Genomic DNA, 23,915 nt, shown 5'->3' on the forward strand with positions numbered 1-23,915 from the left:
CATATGAAAAGCTGTATAATAAAGCAAAGGTATTTTTTTACAACACATCAGAGTGGAAGGGGGAGGGTAAAAGGGAAGACTAGATATTGAATTAGAAAAGTGGATTTCTGTGTCCTGTATGTTGGTGTCTTTGCAGCTCAATGCTGATGGAGAAATACAAAAGAGGTGGTCGCACATAGTGAACTGCTATCAGTTATTAATCCCAGGCAATTCTCCTGGCTTATTGGATTTGAAACTCTACAAAAAAAATCTGGGTAAATAATCCTCTAATCTGAAATGAGCACCCCATACCACAACAGCATAACAGTTCCGTATCTTCACCTACACAAATTGCATCCAGAAAAGCTAATGCTGTTAGCTCTTTTATTTGAGAAAAACACTGTGGATATTCTGTCCTGAAAAGTTGGACTTTGTGTAACAGGCTCTCATCAAATACACCTTGATAAAAGTTTTGAGAAAGAACAAAAAGCAGGTACATTTCCCATCTGTTGCATAAAATAACACATTGGAGGGAAAAAATAGGAAAAACTTTTCTTGGGAGCTGGTGTTGTCATTTGCTACTTTTTCCATCTGTACCTCTGCAGTTATGTCCCATAAAATACACTGAGTTGATTGTTGAATTTTTTCATACACATTTCCAGAAAATACAATGTTTGTATTTTGTAAATGAGACAACTTGCGAGACGCACTTTAAACATTTTAGTAGTTATCAAGACAAAGCCAACAGGCAAAGAAAGTTTTAAATCGTGGTCATCAGATGACTTTATATTTAATATTTTATGGTCAAGTTGTAGTGACAGAATTATTGCCCAGAGGCAAAGCTGAGGGAGCAGATGTGGAAAAATTGAGGACCATTTAAATTTAGTGTCATGCTGTTGTTGAAGTAGGTTGATGACAACATTTTGGTAGATATAACCAAAACACATTTATGGTTGGAATCAGTGTTTGGATGTGCAGGAAGTCATAAAGATCTCATTATTTGTTCTGACTCAAGTTTAAGGCAAATTTAAACCTAAAAACATGAGCCTGTATTCACATTGAAATCACAAAAAAAGGAAAGCCTCCACAAAATTGTGCAAAAATTAGAGATGGGATTGAAAAGTTATCTTTCTTAAAATCAAACATAAAATTGATTGACAGCTGAATTTGAGGAATACCGTGAAACTAATTGGCTTGCTGCGGAGACTAATGTGTTTTATTTCATTGTAAAAACCTGGATGAAGGATTTCTAACCCAGGAAACAGTAGAGGAATTTCCTCTGTGGCTAGAAGGCAGTAACATTTACCTTTAAAGTATTTTTAAATAATGTTTAATCATTTAAAAGTGGCAGTATGAATAAACTAGACTAACAATTTGCCCTGGATGTTTAAGGACATTTACATACACACGTGGACAAAATTGTTTTTCGGTTAATGAAAGAAAAACTCACAATGGTCACAGAAATCCTGGTTACAGGAATCGTTTGATTACAGTGATTGCCTCAAACGGTTGTGCAACAAAATATTAAGTTAAGGGTACCATCATTTTTGTCCAGGCCGGTTTTATGAGTTTATTTTTTTAAATAATTCTGTTGAAGCATGGTTGATAAGCAATGTCTGAATTTCATTGGTTAAATTTCATAGAATTTTTATTTATTATTACTTTTGTCAGATTCAAGTTATTTCTGTGACTATGTGAGTTTTTCTTTCATTAACCGAAGGGTACCAACACTTTTGTCCACGTCTGTAGCTAAAATACTCACTGTTTTGTTCATTGGGTTCAAGTTAATAGCTTTCTCAAATAAAGCATCAACTAAAGGCTGTTTTGATTGATATATGAGATGGTAATTGGAAATATTACAGACTGAAATGTCACTAAACCAATAGCTAAAATGACTCGAGGAAGGAGAACAAAAGAGGTCCAGAGGTTTAGACACTCTTGTGGAGGCTTGCATGCTGCTGACATTGCAAAGGTTAAAGTCCAAGTGTGCAGTTATGGAAATGATGATAATAAACCCTGACCGTTTCTTTTCAGCTAAATGCAAGGCTTTCTTTGAGTAGCAGCATGTTGTCCTTACTTAGTGTGTAGACTCAGTTACACTGACTCTAAACTCTGGAGAGTTTATTCTCCAGAGGCTGAGTGTCTTCTTCTTTTCAAGGTAAAGCTAGATGAACTTCCCTTCAGGTCAATATGAACTAGTTTATCTCTGAAGATTAATCTCCAGTGGAGGACCACTTCACAGGGGTTGCTTTGACCCTTAAAAGTTCTTTCTCTTCCTGTTTTTTTTAACGCTCCATGTTTCTCTCGAGTTGTCTGTTACCGAGAAGAAACTAAATGTTTTTTACTTCATCTCTTTTGTGTCTCTGCAATGAGGTTTTGCTTCCTTTGACTGGAAACCTGAGCAGAATGTTCACAGGGTGCAGAACTGAAAGGCTTTCGCCATCAGCCGCAAACAATGCTTTTGTGCGACGATGTCTGGGAATGAACGCGCTGAATTGAATCAAGGTTGAATCTTCTGCCATCATGTCTGCTCATATCCAATTATTTATGAAAATACTCCTTCCTTTTCTGTTATATTGTCAACTTCTGTTGTTGATAAAGGCACAATATCACACAGTAGAAAGGAAATCGATAGATTTAAAAAATGGAGAAGAAATAAACCTATATGATGAGTGCATACAGTCAGTAATAGAAAAAAAAATGCGAAGAAGAGAAAAAACATTTTAGTAAATGAAACATTTCAGAAAATCCAACAAAACAGAAAACCATTACATTTGAGAACAAAACAAAACAAGTAATACAACAGTTTATAAAACATGACAAAATAGAGCAGAATAGCTTTGCAGCTCAGTTATTAAAGCAAAATGATATTTAAATAAACAATAAGTATACAGGTGCCAGATGTTTAAACAAAGGAATGATTACCAGTATTAAAATAACAGAATAAAAACAATAGATGCACATGAACTAATTCAAAGTCAGAAATGAGCTGTTGTAGGTGAGTAACAGCAGCATGAGGAAAAGCTCATGTTCTTGTGGATATTGGGCAGGACTGATGTCGGGTTGGTTCAGGTGTTTAAGTCCCCTGCTACTAAACTAACATCCCAGGTACAATGAAAGATGCTGGTTAATGGCGCATGGTAACTTCTCCATGGCTATCCTAGCGTTAGCTTGTGGCTGTTGTGAATTCTTTCGGCAGGTAAAATGGTCGTCAGTGTATCACCAGGTAACTTTCAGTGGAAATGAAAACCAAACACAAGCTGACAGAAGAAGTAGAGCAGGCTGGAACACCATATGTGCCACCACTAAGACAAAACGTACTACGTCAAAATTTAAAAAATTGGGGTTGTTTTCTTTTTTGTATGTGGTTTGTTTGTGTTGATGAAGTTATCTTCATATTTGGTAATAATGTTTTATTTCACATTCTCCTCTCACTAAATAAAGGACATGTTGTTGTTATTATTATTATTATTATTTTGTATATATTGCTATTTTCACATCTGTGATGCAGCATTGCTGAAGGCCATATAGAAGTAAGATACTAAAAGCTGCTTCTTTATAAGAGCTTATATATATGATACTATACTGAGTAATTATCTTACAGTATATCAGACTGAATGTGTCCAGGAGCTCTCTTCAGCTTGATTAATAGATGCTTATTTTCCTACAAGACATGTACTCATACACAGTAACTTATTAGACACATGACTTCACCTCTCCTCAGGCTAAAAGGCAGCAGGGTGACTGCTTCATAAGTCTTCATGTGACATTATGGTTCTTTGCAGAGTCAACAGAAAGCTGTTTATAACATCTATATATTAAACAAGAGCATCACATTCATAGTACATCCAACAGGGAGGACAACATGTCTGTAGCACCCCAGCCCTTTTTACGAGCCCCTTGTGGACCTTAAATGTGAAGGAGAAAGAGACAGAATCTGAAAGATCTAATTAAGCAGAGCGAAGAGCAGAGTGCAGAGGTACCACGCTCAGGACAAGACACAAATCAGCTGCAGGTGACAGCGAGCTGCAGAGCAACAAAGGCCACAGCTTAGCTCCCAGATAATGCCCAAATGTTTTTCTCTGTGCTCCTTAGGTGAATGTTCCTTATGGTTAGAGGTTGTTAGTCTTCCTTCCTTATGGTAAGTAAAAGCTGTTGACTCTAGGTGTTTTATTATATTTGTACTTGCATGCGGTAAATTGGTGTTCTCTCAGTAGTTACACTGGCTAAAAAGAAGCAGATGACTCCATCAGGTGTCTTGTCTTGGCAGTCAGTGACTGGTGAAAAAGACAAAAGCTGAAATGTTCTGCACCCATAACTCATAGTGCTTCTGTTAAAATGAGTTGCCTGGAGGGTGTGAACACGTTAAAAAGTCGAGTGTGAGCTCTTTTGTCTGGGAAGCTTTCTAATTTAGATGTGCAGACTATGTGGGATGGAAAAAGTGTTTCTTTGGTGTCTGTCGAGCCTCCATTCACATGCTATTACATCTGAGTGGAGAACAAATGTCTTCAGGACACCTGGCGCCAAGGCTGTGACTGTCTGCTCTCCTGGGCTCATTTCTGACTGAGAACAGAAAGACCTTGGAGTACAAAGACAACAGACTTGATTATGTGAATACACAGGAAGGTCTCCAAACATTGTTGTGCTAATCACGTTAGCGGGCACAGACTTGAGGTAGGACAGATGCTTGGCAAAGGGCAATGGGGTTATGTTATCCTGATTAAAGGAGGCTTTGGGAGGGGGAGCCCAGAATCTCGTCTCTTACCGCGGCGTCACCTTGCAGAAGCAAACCTGCCATCGGTTTCTTTTCCCACTCAGCCTGTCAGCTTTTCTTCCATCTCTCACACGTTCTCCCTGTCTGTCTCTAGTATTCGTCAGACCTACTGACTTGTCAGAACCAAATGTGTCCCCACATTCAACAACACACATTTCTTTTTCTTTTTATCAGCCACCCACACAGCAGAGACTTGTCAGATGACGCTTTCATTTTTCTTCGTACCGATTCACTCTGCTAAAAGTGGTTTAAAAACAGATTTGTTCCTTTGTGACATGTTTGCTTTGGTTCGCAGGAGTCTGCTCAACAGAAATCCCTCAGTGGCTCATTTGCAAACCTCTTTCAGTTTTGTGTATTTCAGCTGAAAGACTGTTCTGATACGTTCACAAAAAAATCCATGAACACTAATACATATATCTTTTCATTTTACAAGTCACTGTGTCCTCCAAAGGCTTCTAAAATTGTATGATCTATTATTTTATATTTTCACAACATTCATCTTGTGACTTAAAGTAATTATTTGACTTTAGTCAAAGTCCCTAAAGAATTTGAGAAATTGTGTTACATAAAATAACAGGGTAATACAGTATACACAGTTTCATAGACATCACATTGTAGGCTACAGAGATGAATAACATAAATGGCTAAAAAGTTATTCCTGCCTCGGGAAACTCTGGCATAACAGATAGCACAAGTGTCTGTTTGTCTGCCTTCATTTTCCAATTTGAAATGACACAACACTGCAGGCATTTTTCAGATTTTTCAGTTTTTTTTTTCTACCATTTCTTTTCCTTTTTGAAAGCTTGCTCCACTGCCACAGCTTGTAAATGATGTCTGTTTCTGAAGCTTGCAGACAGTCACTGTTCAGGGAATACAATGGTTTTAGATAAATAAAATATTGCAATGTTTTTAGGCCACACAGACCAACTTAACATAAATGGACAACCATGGCTTTTAAGAGTTTTAATATATTCAGGTCATGAGACATGAAATGTAGGTTTCGCCTCACATACCGATAATGATAACAGAAAAAGGGTTGTGGTGAGAAATGACTGACACATGTTGCCTGCTCCTTTCAGGGTCCTTCATGTTGGTGAACTCTTCCCAGCATGCCGTGGGTCACCGGGCTCAGCTGCTGCTGCAGACGCTGAGTGAAAATGACACACACTGCGTCCAGTTCAGCTACTTCCTGTACAGCCGCGATGGCCACAGTCCCGGGGCCCTACGTGCATATGTGCGAGTCAACGGTGGGCCGCTCGGCAGTCCGGTGTGGAATACGTCTGGCTCTCATGGCAAACAGTGGCACCAAGTTGAACTGGCTGTTAGCACCTTCTGGCCCAACGAGTACCAGGTATGAACTTTGTGGTTTTTTTCTTTGCTCATTTTACACATGTGATGATGTAACAGATACATCTCTTGACTAGTCTTGGCGTGTTATTGTCTTTTTTTAAATGCATCATGGCTTAATGACACTAAATTATCATGCCGAAGCCTGGACTGAAGATTTATTTTCTTGCCAAGGCTTTGCAGACTCGTTGACCAACATCTTGTTGAGCTGAAAAATGCAACATAGTGAGGCTCTGTTGATCACTTTTCATTTTAGCCTCAAGGTAAATCTGGTGGTAATTACTTGCATTTGCAATTTAATTAACACTGATTCCCTTGTGAATAAAGCCGATGTGAACGCTTGAGGTACCTAACCAGATGTGACACGGGAATGCCTGTTAGAGATTTCCCCTGCTGGGGCTCTTAAATTCTTTTTTCAGCCTCCTCCAACCATTTGCATTCCATGTCATCATGTAAGTACATAGGACAGACAGTTACTGGCATGTGCTGCCGTCTGTAGATGGCACGGTCAGGTGTGCATGAGGGTTATCCATCTAGTAATCCAATTTCTTCTTTCTGCAAACTCTGCTGAGCTGTCAAAAAGCAATTAAGTTGAGTCGTGCACATTTTATCAAGAACTGTCAATCCCCCTGGCTTAATTAAATTCTATTCAGTCCTGTAAGATGTGACCTTCACTATATAAATAACAATCTTGCATTGTACAACCTGGGACAGGATGCATGAGGATGCGTTATGCAATCTGAAAATAAGGCAAACAATCTTTGGTTAAACATTGCAGTAATAGTAAATATATAAATCAGGAGCCATCTTCAAGGATACGTTACTCTTTCATAGGAGAGAAATATTTTAAGCTGAATAGGTGTCTGCCACTCTGTCACATTATAATATTCAAACACCTTGTCACTGTCAGGCCTAATGAACATGTCTTGGCAGTTTTGATGCATATTCAAAATGACAACACAGCAAACCAAAATAATATTGGTAAGCTCTTAAGAGAGTGCTTTGAAAGTGAACCGCTGTGTGAAATCCTATAAATTTACAGATACTAGAGGTACTTAGTGGTGCAAGAAGCATACAGATGTTTCTCTAAAGTAGAAGAACCAGTATAGCTTTCTGGAAATACCCATAAACGAGCCCTTTATGACAAGTCATACTTCAGTAAAATTATATTAATATAGGCTGCAAAATTTAAATTTTAGATTTTTTCCCCCTCTGCCTGACATATATTATTATACTATAAATAACACTTTCATATTATTAGTGCTAAATTACCAGCCTATGAACAGCATGTTACTGTTATAGAGCTGGTTCAACTACTTTTTATATGTGGATGCACCTCAATACAACCTGGACACACCAGATTAATATATCCCACTGCATGCAATGGTGTTATCCTGTTCTTGTTATCTTGTCATCAACAAGCCAAATATCGGCTGATACCAGTGTAATAAACAAGTATCCCTAGCTTATAGGCTGGGACAGCTGATACATCTTATCAGTCAGGTGGTGATTAACCGAAGATGACAGAAGGCGAAAAAAGCAACAAAGCAAATCTCTGACACAAAGACTTGTTTTCACTTTCAGGACAATTGTTGATTTTTTATGATATAGCTGTGTTTAAATGTATATTGAAATAAAGCCATGTAAGACATTTACAGAAAAAAGACACTGGCTGGTTGAGCTGAACTCTCCGAAACGATGTATTTCTTTTGTGAGGTGTCAACTACTGCTCTTATCTTGACATATTGCATTTAAAGCTTGTGATATTATCAATTCTGTACGGTCCTCATCGTAAAAACAACCAATGACTGCGCTTATTGAATACATGTAATCAAATAAACAGAAGCAATTTTCTGAAAAATAGAGAATTGAAAGTAAAATCAGCTTAAACCATGAACATTTAAGTGCTTTGAGATGGTACTAATGTGAAATAGTTGGGTAAATGTAATTAGTTGTTTCACCTCAGAGGTTGAGTAATGTCATGCTAGTAAAAAACTGCAAAACTGATTGCATTGTGCCCCCTTATTAACAGGCAAGCTCATCTGTTATTCAGAGTATCTATTTGAAATTAAAAATATGCAAACTAAAAAAATACAAATGTGTTAGTCCAGCTAAAATCAGACCTTTACAATGCATATAAATTGATGACAGTAGCAGAAGACCAAAGCTTTCATAATCAGCTAATGCACCCAGATAATGCTGTTTCTTCTTCCTGCATGCATACACTCAACTTGACTTGAAAAGGTAGTGGTGTGCAATAGTACAATATTTGGTATTGATCCGATACCAAGTAAATAAAGGACAAGTATGGTTAATATTGGTACTGATACATTTTATTAGGACTGTCAAAATGAATGCTTTATTGCAAAGAGAATAACCTATGGACTTAATGCGTGAATTTTTCTTAATACATTAACAACATAGTTATTATTCATGCTATACTGAAAATCTGAATTTTGCATTATCTCCTCAAGAGAAGCTGATTTTGGGCCTAAAGATGCCATTTCACAGCGGTGAACCAAATCCACCAAAAACCACTTTATCTTTTTTATTTATGAAGTTTCTGATAGTATGAATTCTTAGAGGATGGCTGCAGAATGACTCATTAAAGAAATCACACAGTTAACCACTCAGTTGTTGCATCTTACATTCTGGTTCACACTCCAGACCAGTTGGCGGTGTGCGTGTGCTGCTGGCTGGTGCCTGTTTGCTTACTCGTTTACCTGCATAGCTGAGTCACATGGCAGAACATCAAATTACAAGAGGGAGGAGGAGGAGGAGCAAAGTGTGACGTCTGCACGCTGTGATGGAGGGACACTTTAGAAAGACATAGAGAGCCAGGTCACTTTTTCGATGAAATGCAGCATACATACTGCATACCAGAAAGGAACTGAAACTAAAGTATTGATGTACACTAGTATCGATCGATATCGATACCAACGTTGATATTGATATTATCGATATTTGGATCAATCTGCTCATTGCTACAAATAGGCCAAGATGCACCACACAGACTCTTTATTTTTGCATCTTTTTGTAAAAACAGTAAAACATGTCCTAATTATCGTTTTGCTCTGAATTGAGATTTTCCAGCTACAGCGTTATCTCACAAAATCACCATTCAAGTAACTCAAAGACAACATTTGCACTGTGATTTCAGCTCTAATAAGACGTACAATGATCCCTCACAAATAAAATTGAAAGCAACAAAACACCTTGAATGTTTTTCACACAGCCTATAGAGTCTAACGTACTTTAATAAATAGCTCAATTATCCCCCAGTCGAAGTATACTGGGACAAGGACACAAACCACAGCTCCACTCCACTGTGTATGTAGCCGCAGTCAGTATAGGTTCTCGTCATCTCAGTTTTATGGCAAATAATGAGATTCTTAGTCTTCAGTGTTCGATTTTCAGTGTTAGTAGATATATTAAACATGGGTTTGCTTTTACTCTGAACATGGTCAAGTGTCTCTTCAAAGAGCATTTCTCAGCAGTAAGATCTCTCTCTTATAAAACAGACTCACTAACATCTATTTCAGTACATCTCAACATGAGAGCAGATATGTCATAAATACAGTAATAAGTTGTTTTATCCTGCCTTCTCTTTTCTTCTCCAGAAGAATTGCCCTGTGTATGTGTGATTAGCTTACTGTATCTTCTCTTCTGCTTTCACCGTGGAGTTGTGTAAGTTCTCATCTCACAATCCTGTAAGCATGGCAGTAAACACTGATGGCTCATAGGTGAGTCAGAACTATGGCTGCCAACATGAGGCTGCAGTTAGGAGAAGGAGGTTTATAACAGGCTTATGAGAAGGAGGAGGAGAACAAACAGTACAGGAGAAGATGGGCCTAACAGTTAAATTAGTATTGACAGTACAGCCTTTTAATAGAACGGCTCAAACTGCTAATGGCCTGGCTTTTATCTCCTGTTGGGGAAAACATACCGTTCAAATTGATTGGATTAAATTTGCTAATATTGGGGATTTGATCACCAAGTATTGGCTGCATTAGCGGAAATGTATCCTGTTTCCAGCCTGCAAGGAATTAAAGCAATGCATTTTTTTCTACTTCTACTCTTACATGTTTCTTTAACTCGGCTGACCTCATACTGCTTCTGAGTACAAAGGGACCAAACCAAACTGCCCCCACAAAGTCACATATACTGCGGCTTACATCGCTAATCCGTCAGCCGTCCAAAACCTCATCGCTGTGGAATGACAGCGGGTCTTGTGTTACAGCATGCCGCTGCTCTCTTTTACACAGTCAAAACAGAGAAGAGTGAATGGGAAGGCGTGATGCTAGATTTTTTTTTAAAAATACAAATCATCCCCTGATGTTAATCAGTAAATGAAAGAAAATTAAAACTGTAGAACAATGGAAATCCATTAGAGCCTGCTTTAAAACAGCTCTGACAGAGTTTTTCCTCTCTAGCTGCAGCTTATGTGAAATATGGGTTTTTGGTTATATCAGCACGTCTAATACAGTCACCTTTGATTTAAAGTGATCGACGGGCTGATCTACCTCCACGTTAAACAAGCAAAGTGCTCTTTTGAAGCAGAGGTGGAGAGAGGAGGGACTTCTTACCACTTCCACTGAAATAAAATGAATCCCCGATGAATAAACATCATTTCAGAGACAAATCCACAACTTTTTTTATACTTTATTAGATTTCAGCACATATTAGTGCTCCCAGTTCCTTTCCTGCAGCACATGGTAACAAAATGCCAGTGTATCCTTTTTTAAGGCACAGGTACAGATGGGAGATTACACTCAAAGAGGCTCGTTTCAGGATTTTGGGTGTAATGAAACGCCTCGTTTATGGCACAGTCGCTGTTTGTCTCTCAAAAACATCATTGTGGAATCTAATTAAAGAGAGTCTGGGAAATATTCAGATAATCACCAAAACTAAAGGGATTAATAGGCTTGAAAAAAAACAAAAAAAAAACAAAACAAAACAAAATCACCCCCGTCTGATTCGTTCACCTGCCTGCTGATTCAAAAAATTATTTTCTTGATTATTTTCAGCGTGAGTGCATGAGTGAGAGATTTTCATCGGCAAAGCAGAACTTTGATGATTTTTGCAACATGTCCATATTGCAATTTGTTAATTTGTTTATGAATAATTTGCTAAGTTCTATTCTTTCATCAGGGTCACCTTCGTATTTATGGTATATGTGGCAGGAAATACACCCACTACACTAGCTTCTGTAACAGCTGTGAATTTGATCCATTTTGAGGTGGAAATGCTAAGATCACCATATAGTGTCTGGAAAAGCTGTCGTGTGAGTCTGGAGTACATTGCCATATTTCTGTCTGCTTCATATTTGGTAGAAGTGTTTTCAGTACCTGGAGAACCCTGTTATCAAATATTAAAGATGTTATCCAGTCTTCCAAGACTGCAGAGTAGAGCTGGAGACATTTCCCCCCTCTTCCTATCTGTCTCTCACTTTTTTCTGACTTTTTCATCTCCCATCAAATGTTAGAAACTTTGTCAGAAATTTTTTCTCATCTGCTGTGCTTCATATTTTTCTACATGTTGATGTTGTGCGTTTTATTAATTCTTTATTTCTTTGCCCCTTACCTGTAGTGTGTGCTGTTGCTTTAAGCTTGTTTATTTTATTTTATTTTTATTCTTTGCTGATTAAATGTTTCCTGTAAAATGCTTACATTGTCATTTAAAAAAATGCACTGAGACAGTTTTATTGTTGTCAGCTGCATCAATAAAACCAGCTGCCTAACAATCAAAAAAGCTGTGACCCATCGGGGCATGGAAACAGGACATGTGGTGATGTCCTGTGCTGTGCCTTTAAGTCTTGTGGATTAGGAGGTACAAGCCCTGCTGATTGTGCTTGCCCTGGTGCATCCTACGAATTCTCAGATTGTAGTCTGCAGGTTGAGGAAACTATGTCAACTCCTCAAGCCCTCTATGACCCTCCGCAAGCCCTTCAAGAATAGATTTTGCAGTACTGTGGAACAAATTGTCCTGCTTGGATAGCCCACTGGTGTAGCCATAAAAGTGGTGCTTCTTAAACTGCAGCAATGCTTAGAAGTGGTGTGAATGAAAACAGCATCGACATTAAAGCTAGAACTAAAGATTTCCTGCTACACAACAACCAAGGGGCAGATGGTTGCCATTTCAGTAAGTTTAGGATTGCATGTTTGCTTTTTTCATCCAGCAGGGATCTCAAAAGACACTGGGACAGCTTATAGTTATCACCTCCAAGTCTGAGCCCTTGGTTTTCAAATAGAAAATGACCACAGCCTTTTCTAATTAGGGATCATGGAGATGAGTTGAAGGGGTTTAAGTATCTCGGGGTCTTGTTCTAGAGAGGGTGTAGACTGTTACATCAGATTGAGGCAGCACTTGTGGATGCAGTGCTGGTCTCTTGTAGTGAACAAATCCAACTTCCATCAGAGGGTTAAGCCTGGCTCACCTTTTGGGATAGGTGGAGGAGGTCTGAGGATCTCTGCTTAGGCTGCTTCTTAACTAATCAAGGATAAGAAGCAGAAAATGAAGTATGGATGGATGGATGGATGGATGGATGGAAGGACAGAGAGATAAAATACTATAAGATGATACAAAGCCTTCATTCTTCTTATCTTTTGCTTTAATCTTCTGGCTGATTGCAGTACATATGGCCACAAACCTGTGATGTGTCCTGCAGTGTCCTCCAGCCAAAACTCAGTAGGGAAGCAGTGTTTCACAAAAGAGCCCAAAAAGATAAAACGACCAGAAGACACACACTTCACATCAGCTTCAAATGAAGAAAAGGTTTTTATTTCACATGGAGCAAAGACCCTGGCAGATTTCATCCCTTTTTCTCTTACATTGTTATGACACAAAGGCTCTTCACTTCCACTTTGCCATTTCCCAGAAAGATGAAATATCCCCTGAAGTCAGATTTTAAGTCAGTGCAGAGGGAGAAACATATTGAATGTACAGACTGAATGATTATGGCTGACCTCTTAAATTCACACCATAATTTTCCCCACGGCGCCATCTTGTTTACTTCTTAGATTAATTTAATTTTAAAAAATGAATGCATTAGGATGCAGAAGGCACATCAAAGACTTGTGAATAAGAATTCTTATGTACCAGCTTTGTCTGATTCCATCTGCTTTCTCCAGTTGCACAGCTGCCTGCTGAGAGTCCTCCAAGCTGAGCCATGAAAAAGTGTTTTTATTATATGGTTGCGATTGCATTGAGATTCTGCACATTTAAACTAGGTTCTCTTACATGACTGTTATCCTTTGGCATTTCCACCTGAGCAGATTTTCATCAGCATGGGATCATTTGTCTGTGAATTTTAAAGGAGCTTTTTTTTTATTTATTTTTTTAATCTAATCTGACTGACTCAAATAATGAGTAAAAGCCTCATGTGTCTAATGGTGTATCCTGGTAGGAGAAAGGTAGAAGCAGGTTTTCAGGGTCAAAATAAATCCTTCCTTGATTTGTATACATTACAGCTGCCTCTAAAAACCAATATTACAGGGTAATGTAATATGTTCTGGTAATGCGTATTTTATATCTGCTGTAAATCACTGCGTGCCACGTTTTTATTATTCATCTCCAGAGGATAGCTCTTGCATTTTACTTTCTCTTCGTTAGAATAAAGTACAAGCATTCACAAAGTTTCATTGGGAAAATGGCTTTCAATACAAATCTTGGAAGATTGTTTATTGAAACAAATGTTCTGAATGTATCCCCCTTAATAATCTCCTTTCCTAATGGCTAAGAAGACTAGGGATTAACCAGCAATCAATCTCTTCAGCACTTAAGTTTAGCATAGAGTAATAACAGCTTCAATTAGACTTTTTTTCCTATGCTTGTATACAATTAAGTTTAATCAGTGTTTCTGGCTAATTTTAATGTTAGTCCAGTGGCATGTGTGTTTACAGCTAATTCAGATCAACATACTGAGTTAGATCTATGCCTAAACTGCTGTTGTTAGTTTTGTATGTTGAAGCAGAGGCTCATAAAAAGAGAGGGGAAAGAATGCAAAGCAAAAGAAACTAAGCTAGACACTGATAGACAGCAATAATGAAGTAAGAGAATTCAACCCTGTACAAGCTAATGTCCCTTTTTAAGAACGGTGGCACCTTCCAGCTCAGAAAAAATAGAGAAAAACAGACTTTGGCAGAGGGAGATTAGCCTCTGTGTGTCTCTTAGTAGAGCAGTCAGTCATAGACAGAGCAGGGACTCACTCCAGCTGCATGAGAGCCAGCTGCCAGGTCCTTTCCTCCCCGCCTCCCCTTTCACCTTTCTTCTTCCTCAGTTAGCCACAAGCCTCCTTTTTTCATTGCCCAGAATTTTTAACTGATCCCAGTCCTCTCACATCCCTCTACGAGCTTTCTCTGAAGCCCAAACCGTTGATTTACTCCTTTTTTAAGGCTAGGGAGGAAGGCTAGGGAGGAAGACTAAGTCAGTGCGACTGACTGTGTGACGGTGGAATGAGAGTCGGAGTTCCTGAAGGTGTTGCTGAGGCTCTTATACAATATTAACTGTTCAAACACAAAAGGTTCGTGGAGGTGAAGATAATCTGTATGGTATGTATCAGAGAGATTTCAAGAAGAAATCAGTTTTCTCCCACATCTCATGTTTTCCCTTAACAGATAACACACGAGAGGTTACATTTAAAATCCATCAACCAAGGATCAGTGAGCGAGATAAGGATCTTTATCTTTAATAGATTCTTCTTAGTAGATTTTATTCTATTATCACTTAAATATTTTTTTATTCTACTTAAGGAGTTGTAAGGGCAGGTCAGGGACTGTTACAGTTTTCTGTAAAATGGGTGCTGCATATTGTAAGAAATTAAATGATTATTTATTTATTTAAAAACAAATTTTAATAAATAAAATGAAACACTTGAATCTCCTTTGTGTATGAAACCTCATGCATTTTTTTTTTTTTTACCTTTTCCCAAAGCAAAAACCTAAACTAAACAAAACCCCAGGCCTAGTTTTATTGTTGTGCAACACAAAACCAGTAGTCTCCCCAATCCTGCATGATTGATGTTATTTACACCCAAACAAAGACAGACATTAGTTGCTTACAGAATATTATAGTTTGAATGAGTGTGTGGGAGTGTGTTGGGGGACCTCTGTGAAAATCAAAACTCAGTGATGGGAACCATGTTGTAATCCTTTGGTCCAAAAATGATGAGAAACAATAACTCAAAGCTGCCCTCTGATCAAACATGTGTACGGAAATCTGTCCTTGGTGCTGCAAAAACAAACATCACCCATGTGTCTCATAACTCTTCCAGTATTACTGAGGATGGTGATTTGATATTGATTAGGTTTCATGAGAACCCACCGCTCATCCAGCTTATTGTTCCAGAGGACAGAATGGAGTTTTTGCCTCCCCTGAGTTCCGTGGCCTTGTGCTTGCTGTATTATCTGCTGTTATGGCGTCACAGCAGCCTGTGTCCTGCATGTGCGATGGGGCTCATGACTCATTCACCGCATTTTGTGCTTTGTGATAAAGCAATTATTTTTCTATGGCCCTGTGGACTAAGACAAAACTTATCCATTTCTATGTTGATACTTCTGTATTTCTCTTATTTCTCTCATTGTCAAGGTTTTTGTTTTGGGTCAGCAGATGTCCAATGGGATAGTTTGTAATTAATGTGTCTGTCACCAAGGGAACAAGAACAATACAATTCATACAGCCCTCAGTGATCTTTAGAAAACTGCTCTTACATGCCAGCTGTGAGAGCAGGTCACTCACAACTACAGGCTTTACTAGCTGCTCATTCAAATCTGTTTATCATACATTTATGCTCACTTTTGCAGGTCCTGATTGAGGCAACAGTTTCCAGAGAGCGTCGAGGCTACATCGCTTTAGATGACATCATGGTGCTCAACTATCCCTGCTGTAAGTGCCTCTTCTGACAATGGATTGCAATTATACAAGGTGCTACAGAAAAGAGGCATTCAGTCATTTGTTGAGGGAAAATGTATTTGAAAGCAGCATGAAGCATAAATAGGATTAGGAGAAGAGTAATTTGTGATTGACCTTTTAGATTAACTTTGCAGGTTGTCCTGCAGAAGCAGGAGCAGTGCTTTTAAAACACCAAGTGCCAACACTCTCTTCCACCTGAAAACGCACCTGTCATTTTGCCTCCAGTGTGCTTTGATGGTTAAATATATATCTTAATCAGTGCGATCTCCACTGCTGTCTGAAGACTCCTATAATTTGATGTTCTCTGGAGTTGCAGCGCAGCTTGTGGGCCTCTGTCACGGTGTTGTGTTGAGAGGTTTCCCATCAAGCGCTACATTTTGCAGCTTTATGAGAATGCCCTCTCTTCATGGTTTGCTCTTCATAGTGAATGTCTCCCTGAAGTGAAGAGCTTGTTGTGTCAGTTGTGGAAAAGTGAGCGTAGCGGTTGAGTGTGTTGTCAGCCCCAGAGGACCTTGTGTAAAACAGTTGCTGAGACCCCAAAGGCTAATACCTGGACAAAGCCTCTCACTTTCACTTACACACTCCCCTTGCAGCCTACTGCTGAACACAAGGCCTCTTGTCAGCACATTTAACACCCATGATCCACACTCCCACCAACACACATACGTAAGTTTCACAGACTTGACGGACGTTTCTTTTTTGAGGGAATCACAGCTCTCTCCCCCTCTTAATATTGATAAACTCCCATTGTTATCACAGGTGGACTGTTTTGATTCTTATTGAGATGGACATTTCAGGGGCACTGTGCTACAGAGGATACCCCTGGTACTTATATAAAGCGAACACCAGCTGTGAGATTGGGTAGCCTCTTGTACTGTATGCATACCACCCTGTGTGCCACTCTGTTACTCCCAGACAGCAGATGGCATCTTTTGAATGTTCCCACTGTGGCCATTAAATAATTAAGACTCTCATCAGGACTGGAGCATGCCTTATGATGCCATGGCCAGTCTTGCAGTGAGGAATGTGGGGAAAAATGAAAGAGCAAAAAGCCAAAGGAAAGTGTTGCATGATAAAAAAAAAATAGAAGTATAAACATAAACACTTCCTTATTATGAATTCTGGTTAAAGCATGGTTGACATTTCAGTCGTATTCTCCTGAGTTGCAGTCTTTGACTCTGGTACCAGTGTTGCAGACCAATGAAATATTTATCATGCTAAAGAGTCCTGAGGATAAGATCTGACACATTTAGCTGTATAACACTGCAGCTCCATACAACTGTAGGGCGTGATTTGTTTCCACTCGCACTCATTCCAGTGTTTGTTTAGTGAATGTTTGGTTCTCAGGCATGAATTATGAATTATCCCTAGGAAGGAGAGTCACTCAAAGGAAGCGCGGCCACAAGCAGGGTACAAATGCAAGCACTTTCTCTGACTTACTGTATACAAACAAGATCAAGAAATTGTCTTCTCCCGCTCTGCAAGATAGCAATGCAGTGTTGTGCAAGCAGGAGATGAGTGAGACCCAAACATTTGTTTCTCCCTGATGCTTCAGCATCACAGTTGCTCTGCCATCTCCTGCTGTCAATCATCTGGAGTGACACGTTGACTTGTCCTACCCTGTTTCACGGAGATAGCTGGCAGCGCTGCCGGCATTTACCCAGTGATTTGGCTCTGCAGGGGTTTGGTTCTCACTCTTCTGTTGTTAATGTAGAGTTGGGTGAGAGGGCTACTCCCACACACTGACTCATTGGCAGCTCACCATTGCATGCTGGGACATTATTAGTCAAACTGTGGAGGGCTGATGCTCACTCTGTGACTTTTCCTGTGCAAACTCCTACTTTCTGTTAAATTCTGCTCATCAATAGATCGATGCTGTTTGTTAGCAAGTTATTTTTGTGCTGAGCATACCATACATCTCAATAAAAGTATGCATCTCACTACATTTTCTTTTTTACTATATGATGGAATGATATGAGTGTGTCTCCACTTACTTCTGTCGGCTGTTGGAGGTTGTTTTGGTTGTTATTTGCCATTATTGATAAGTGTCCATGGACACCTATTGATATTCAATAAAACTAATAATATGAAACAATCGCGCCCAGAGAACTAATAACTAAACACTGACATCAGTCTTGAGGGTCTGTATGTCTGTCAATCTTGGGCAGATATGACACACACACAACCGAATATGAAGGCTATGAATCAGAGCACTGATCTTTGCAACCTACAGTTATCACAATACACACACATTGATCACAAACAACTAGTTTTTAGGTTGAATGTAAATTGGTGCTGATCTCAGTTCTCCATTTTCATCATTAATGCACATGCAAAAATATCTGGAATCCGTTTTCGTTAAATTGCTTTTTTCTTTCACTATTTTGTCTTTGTTGCTGCAGATTTCACCAAATGCTATGCTAACCCGTGCTGAACAGCAGAAAAAACTAAAAGATTTTAAAACAGTAATATTTAATAAAATATAAAAATGTTAATTCGAATCTTATTGTTGTAAAGATTGAAAGAAATGAAAACAAGTTTATAAAAACATTTTAAATTATCAGCTAAAAAAGAAGTTATTTTTTACCTTTTGGTGAATGTTGGGGACATCTAGTGAATTACAAATCCCCTTTTCCCAAAGCTGACTGGTTTCTTAAACACTGAAAAAGAAAACCATGACAACCCAACAGTGGCTTAGTGGCTTTGGTTAAAAAGTGATGTAATCTTTTGATCTCAAAATGTTTTCATCTCTGTCTGTCTCTTCAGATAAGGCACCGCACTTCTCCAGGCTAGGAGATGAGGAGGTCAATGCTGGGCAAAATGCCACTTTTCAGTGTGTTGCTGCTGGAAGGGCCTCAGAAGCTGAGAAGTTCCTGCTGGAGGTTAGTGGTTCAATGCTGGAGTTTATTGCTAAAGGAATCTGTCTTTTAGATGTACATGGGTATGTCGCTCCACTTTCAACAGTCAATGCTACAAAGTGAAGACTGGTTTTAGTTTTTCTCCTACTGAAAAAGGGTATGCTTACACTTATATTTGGTTTACTTGGTTCTAACCAATCAGAAATCAGATCTAGTGCACTTAAGTGCACACACTGTTATTATCAAAACAACAGATGTCTGTTAAAACACATTTGGATAAAGCCACTACCTGATTGGACAGTTTCTACGACTCTTGTGGACAGAACTCAAAAGCATCCAAATAATATTACATGGTGGATCAGCTCATTTGGATTGTATTGGCTGTGTATAGCACTTTGGTATTTTTTTTTCCTTTTAGTAGAATGAGATAGTCTTGAATTCAAGAACCAGGTTCTCTTCATTAGTACCGTGTTCATATTTCAATCAAACCCCACCATAGTTTTAACAGTGCTAACAGAACAGTCTCAGCAGAGTTGATTTTATTCACACTAAACCTGTAAAGTATGAATACACCTGTAGAGGTACCTGTTAAACACATGAATGCAGTGCCAGAATCTGACACTTGTAAAACTCCAGATATCAGCACTGAAATATGAAACAAAATGGTGAACTCAAGGATTTATTTATTTGTGTCGAAAGCACCACTCCATACCAGTCATTTGTTACATCCAGTGTTCATATCTTTGGTGCAAATGCAAGCTGGAGGAAAAAAAGAGTTTCTGGTCCTGGGGAAGCTCACCAGTTTCCAAGCTACCGTAGGGAGGTTTGATACTTGCTTGGTCCAAAAAGGCTCAAGATCCTTTGGGCAAATACAAAACCTGAAGAAGGCACCACTCTTCATCCTAAATGAAAAATCAAGATAGAACACATAACACTCACACAGCCAATGTCTTAGTCAATATGCATCCTTTGGTGTTTTGTTTGGGGTCTTTCTTGTGCTCCTTGCATTTAACATCTTTTTTTGGGTGTTGTTTTCCTGCACTTTCCAGCCAGAAATTTTAACTGTCACTTTAAACGGAGGCTCTGGCTTAAGGGCAAAAGTCTAACCATAAAGGCCTGTTCACTGAAGCAAATCATTGAGTTAAGTTGAAGATTTCATTCTAAATTATAGTCTTGTAAGTGTAAGGTGTTACCTAAAATAACCAGTTCAACAAGGATGCTTCTGTTTTTGAATCATTATTCGTCCCAGAATTGCTAGTGCTTGAATGAAGATGGTACACAGACGGTGAGCGCTGTGAAGGCTGCACAGGCCTTGAAGCCTCTTCTGTCCACAGCCTTTGAAAAGTTGCTTAGCTTGTAGGATTCAGCACTCGGCACTGCATGCGTTTACATCATACGCTTTGTTTTAGCCATAATTCTTTTTATCCACAGTGGTTTGTTCTGTGAAGGTCAGGCGGGTCCATACAGTCTGTTCTTCTGGTGGGAATAACTCAAAAATCAGTCTCTTCACGTGGTCCTGATTAAAGAACCAAATGTCATTGTGCTGTAGGGCTTTTTTTCCCCTCTATCTCTCTTCTCATGCTGCAGTCACTGTGCACACACACATTCAAAGTTTTTTTCAACATCTAACCACACACCACAACCAGTGTTAATCATGGTTGACCTAGGCAAACCCACTGCATTGTTTAAAACTCTGAGGTGTGTGATTTAGGTAATTGAAGTGTCCTCGTTCACACTTCTTTGAACAACCACCCATTTGGTCGCATCACAAGGATGAGGACAAATGCTTCGGGTAATTAGCTGGCATAACCATGCAGACGCCTGCTGTAATGAGATCCCCAGACCATTGGAATACTTTCCCCCCACCTTTCCTCAGCTATCTTCTTCACCGCCCTCCATTTTTTTCCAGAGTGGTTATGAAAACAAATCAATATTTCTGTGTCCTTATGCCTTTATGTTGTTTGTGTTTACTGTACCAGCTGCAGAACAGCATTGGCAGCTCACGCCTGCCAGATTAACAGATCATTTTGTCGTCTCCTCGCCAATTAGCTACAGCCAGATTGCTTTGCTAACATGAAGCGATCTCATGCTTATTTCATTTATCCTGATTTCTTCTGCCTCCACTCTGTAATCCATAAGATAGGTGTCAAAAGAGAGATTTTAAAGATGCAAAGAGGACACAAGAATGTATTGCTTAATTTATTTATTTATTTTTTTTATTTTGTTTCCCAGTGGCTGCTAGATTTGTTGCCTGCATAACCCTAATCACTGGTTGTGTGTTTATGTTTTTGTTTGCAAGGTCTCAGTCTGAGGTTTATGTGGTCAGTGGTTTTTTCAGTGTCTGAAATCAGGGGTAGGACAGAAGCCGAGCTGACCCGACATAGGCCAAAGATCTCCCTGTTGATCTCATGCTGGCATGCTTCTGGCTGTGTAAGGCATCGCTATTCATGCACATTATTTCATACAATGAGAATCACCTGAAAACATGAGAAAACACGTCAGATTTTGTGTGTTTTGTGAAAAAAAAAAAGTGTTGGTCTGACCAATGCTAGTCATTTTAATGGTGTGGAACAATGTGAGAAATAGCCCTAACCATGTGACAGTGAAGTGAAGAAAATAAAACATTGGTTTGAAACTGTCTCTCTCCATTGTTATTTTTTTCTTTTTTTTTCTCTTTGACCCCCCTTCTCCCCCCCTCTAGTATTTTTCTCAATTTGTTTATCGTTTCTTTCTGCTTATAAATCCTCTGCTTTATACTAAAAAAGAGCAGCTTTTCCCACATTTTCTAATCTTTAAGATTTAAACCAAAGCCCAAACTCTGTGGTGAATTCATCTATTAGCCTTTGTTCTAAACTGATTAAACCTTGATGCATTAAAGCACGTCTGGCTCCCAATTCCAGCCGCTGAGCAGTTAAATGTTTTCTCTGAATAATGCTGCAAGCTGAGGATGACTGAACTAGTAGACAGGCTCCATTAGGGAAGGACACTCATGACATGCATTACACCACATAATCAGTATTATTTTAACAAGATTTCATTTGTCTTTATTAAAGCATGTCTGACTGCCATATTGCAAAATTAAATCAGTTAGATGGTCCTGCAATTTTAATTAAATTGAACACAATTGGGCAATCCTCCTTTTTAATCACACAGATTTAATAGGAACTGACCCATATAGCAATAACTCAAGTATGCATTGTTATATTATTTTAGAGTTCTGGGAGTTAACTGGGCAATAACTGTGTACAAGGACTAGGTACAGAAATAGGTAGTGATTGAGTACATGTGTGTGTGTCTGAGTTATTGAGGGAGGTTGGATATTGTGTGTACAAGGATGTTCACAAGAATTGTAATAAATTAGTGGCTAAATAATATAGTAACAGTGTAAAAATAAGGAAGAAAATGAGAAAAAGGCCAAAAAAAAAGCAGAGGTAGGAAAAAAGATCATAAGAGGAACAATGTCAGACTCATTGCTATACCACTTAACAGCCTCACAAATATTACCAGCACCGATATAAATAACTGGTAGAACCCGTTAAAATAAATGAAGTCGCCTGCTCCACCATATAGAGAGATGTCCACCATTTTTTTTAATTATTTGTATCAGCTTATAGTGCGTGCTGCTCAGAATCTACAAACAGTTGTCTTCTGCTGACCTTCATGCTTGCATTACACATAGGGGACATTGAGTCTGAGCGATGTTGGCATTTATCATGCAGACAGAGAAGGTATAATTAAGAGACTTAATCATGTTGGATTATCAGAAGTGTAACATCTCTGGCTTTGACAACTTGACTCATGCAAGCACTCAACAGTCACGATATCTCAGTCTTTAATTCAAATCTGTTTGTCATAACTTAATGTAAATCTACATTCTGCTGCAGGATATATCCGTGGCATGTTGAATGCAAGTCTGTGTTTCAGTATGCGGCGATCGCGTCGAATTACATGACATATACTGTACTTGTGTGCGTATGTGGGCAGTTGATGACCCATCCTGTTTTCTCTGACCCTGTCCTTTTCGTGTTTTCCAGAGACACAATGGGGACATTTCAACAATGGCGTCGGTGAAGCACCTGAGTCATCGGCGCTTTGTGGTGTCTTTCCCGCTAGATAGCGTTCAGCGTTCTGATCAAGACCTTTACCGCTGTGTGACTCAGTCCCCCAGAGGCTCAGGGGTCTCCAACTTTGCTGAACTCATTGTCAAAGGTAAAAAAAAAAATCTTTTCCAAATCTTCAGCTGTTTTTTCCTCATCTCTCTCAGGCTTTCTTCTGTTTTTCATCACTATAGATAACAGCCTTGGTTATAATAAAGGAGACTGATACCTTTGTGCACAATTGTTTAAATTATAAAAATATATTATATAGTTCCACAAAATTCCTTCAGCATAAATACTATGCTTGTTGTGTTTAGACGGTAAGTGCAGACAGTCTCCTGGCGTGAGTGCTTCCTTGAGCTGAAGCTGTCAAACATCTGCCATCCCAAGCTTTTTAGCTCTCTGTCAGAAAGCTGCTCACTTGACTTGGACTCTTGCAGCCTCTGTCATATCATGAACCACAGATGGTGACCTCACTCTCATTACTCACTACAAACCCGCAGCCTGACACCACTTTGACAGCATAGTAATGACATGGCAGTGGAACGGTTTGATGGCTTAACAGACTCAGCCTTCAGTTCGGTTAAGATGAGAAAGGGAAATAAGAACGGCGTCTACTGTGAGCTCCCGTTGTTGCTTTCTTTACAGACTGATGCAAGGGCAGAGAAAGGTTAGAACAAGTGAAAGAGTTTTCTTCTCTGTTGATGTCAATGCTTAATTGCAGCATTGATGGATTAATTGGTTGGTACAGACTGAAGAGCCGGTGAATGGATTGCTATGAATTGTAACAGACATTCAACTTCAACCCCAGTTCTAAAAAAGCTGGGATGCTGTATAAAATATAAATAAAAAAGGGAATGTATAAATCTCATTAATCTCAACAACTAACATTTTGTTAGGAGCAGAACATAGAAACATATCAAAATTTGAAAGTAAGACATGTTGTTATTT

At 39.0% G+C, this 23,915-nt stretch overlaps 1 protein-coding gene across 4 annotated transcripts in view; it reads left to right on the forward strand.

Moving 5' to 3' along the window:
• The window catches only part of ptprub (protein tyrosine phosphatase receptor type Ub), a 213,986-nt gene that overhangs the window by 121,505 nt on the left and 68,566 nt on the right, over positions 1 to 23,915 (forward strand). For all 4 annotated transcript variants that reach the window (XM_041987309.1, XM_041987310.1, XM_041987311.1 and 1 more), the window contains exons 3-6: positions 5,833 to 6,104; positions 15,901 to 15,982; positions 18,776 to 18,891; positions 22,902 to 23,076. In XM_041987309.1, coding sequence (XP_041843243.1) covers positions 5,833 to 6,104; positions 15,901 to 15,982; positions 18,776 to 18,891; positions 22,902 to 23,076 — 645 coding nt within the window. The remainder of the gene's footprint in view (positions 1 to 5,832; positions 6,105 to 15,900; positions 15,983 to 18,775; positions 18,892 to 22,901; positions 23,077 to 23,915) is intronic.

This window comes from Melanotaenia boesemani, chromosome 6 (genome assembly GCF_017639745.1).
Source record: "Melanotaenia boesemani isolate fMelBoe1 chromosome 6, fMelBoe1.pri, whole genome shotgun sequence".
NCBI classification, from domain to species: domain Eukaryota; kingdom Metazoa; phylum Chordata; class Actinopteri; order Atheriniformes; family Melanotaeniidae; genus Melanotaenia; species Melanotaenia boesemani.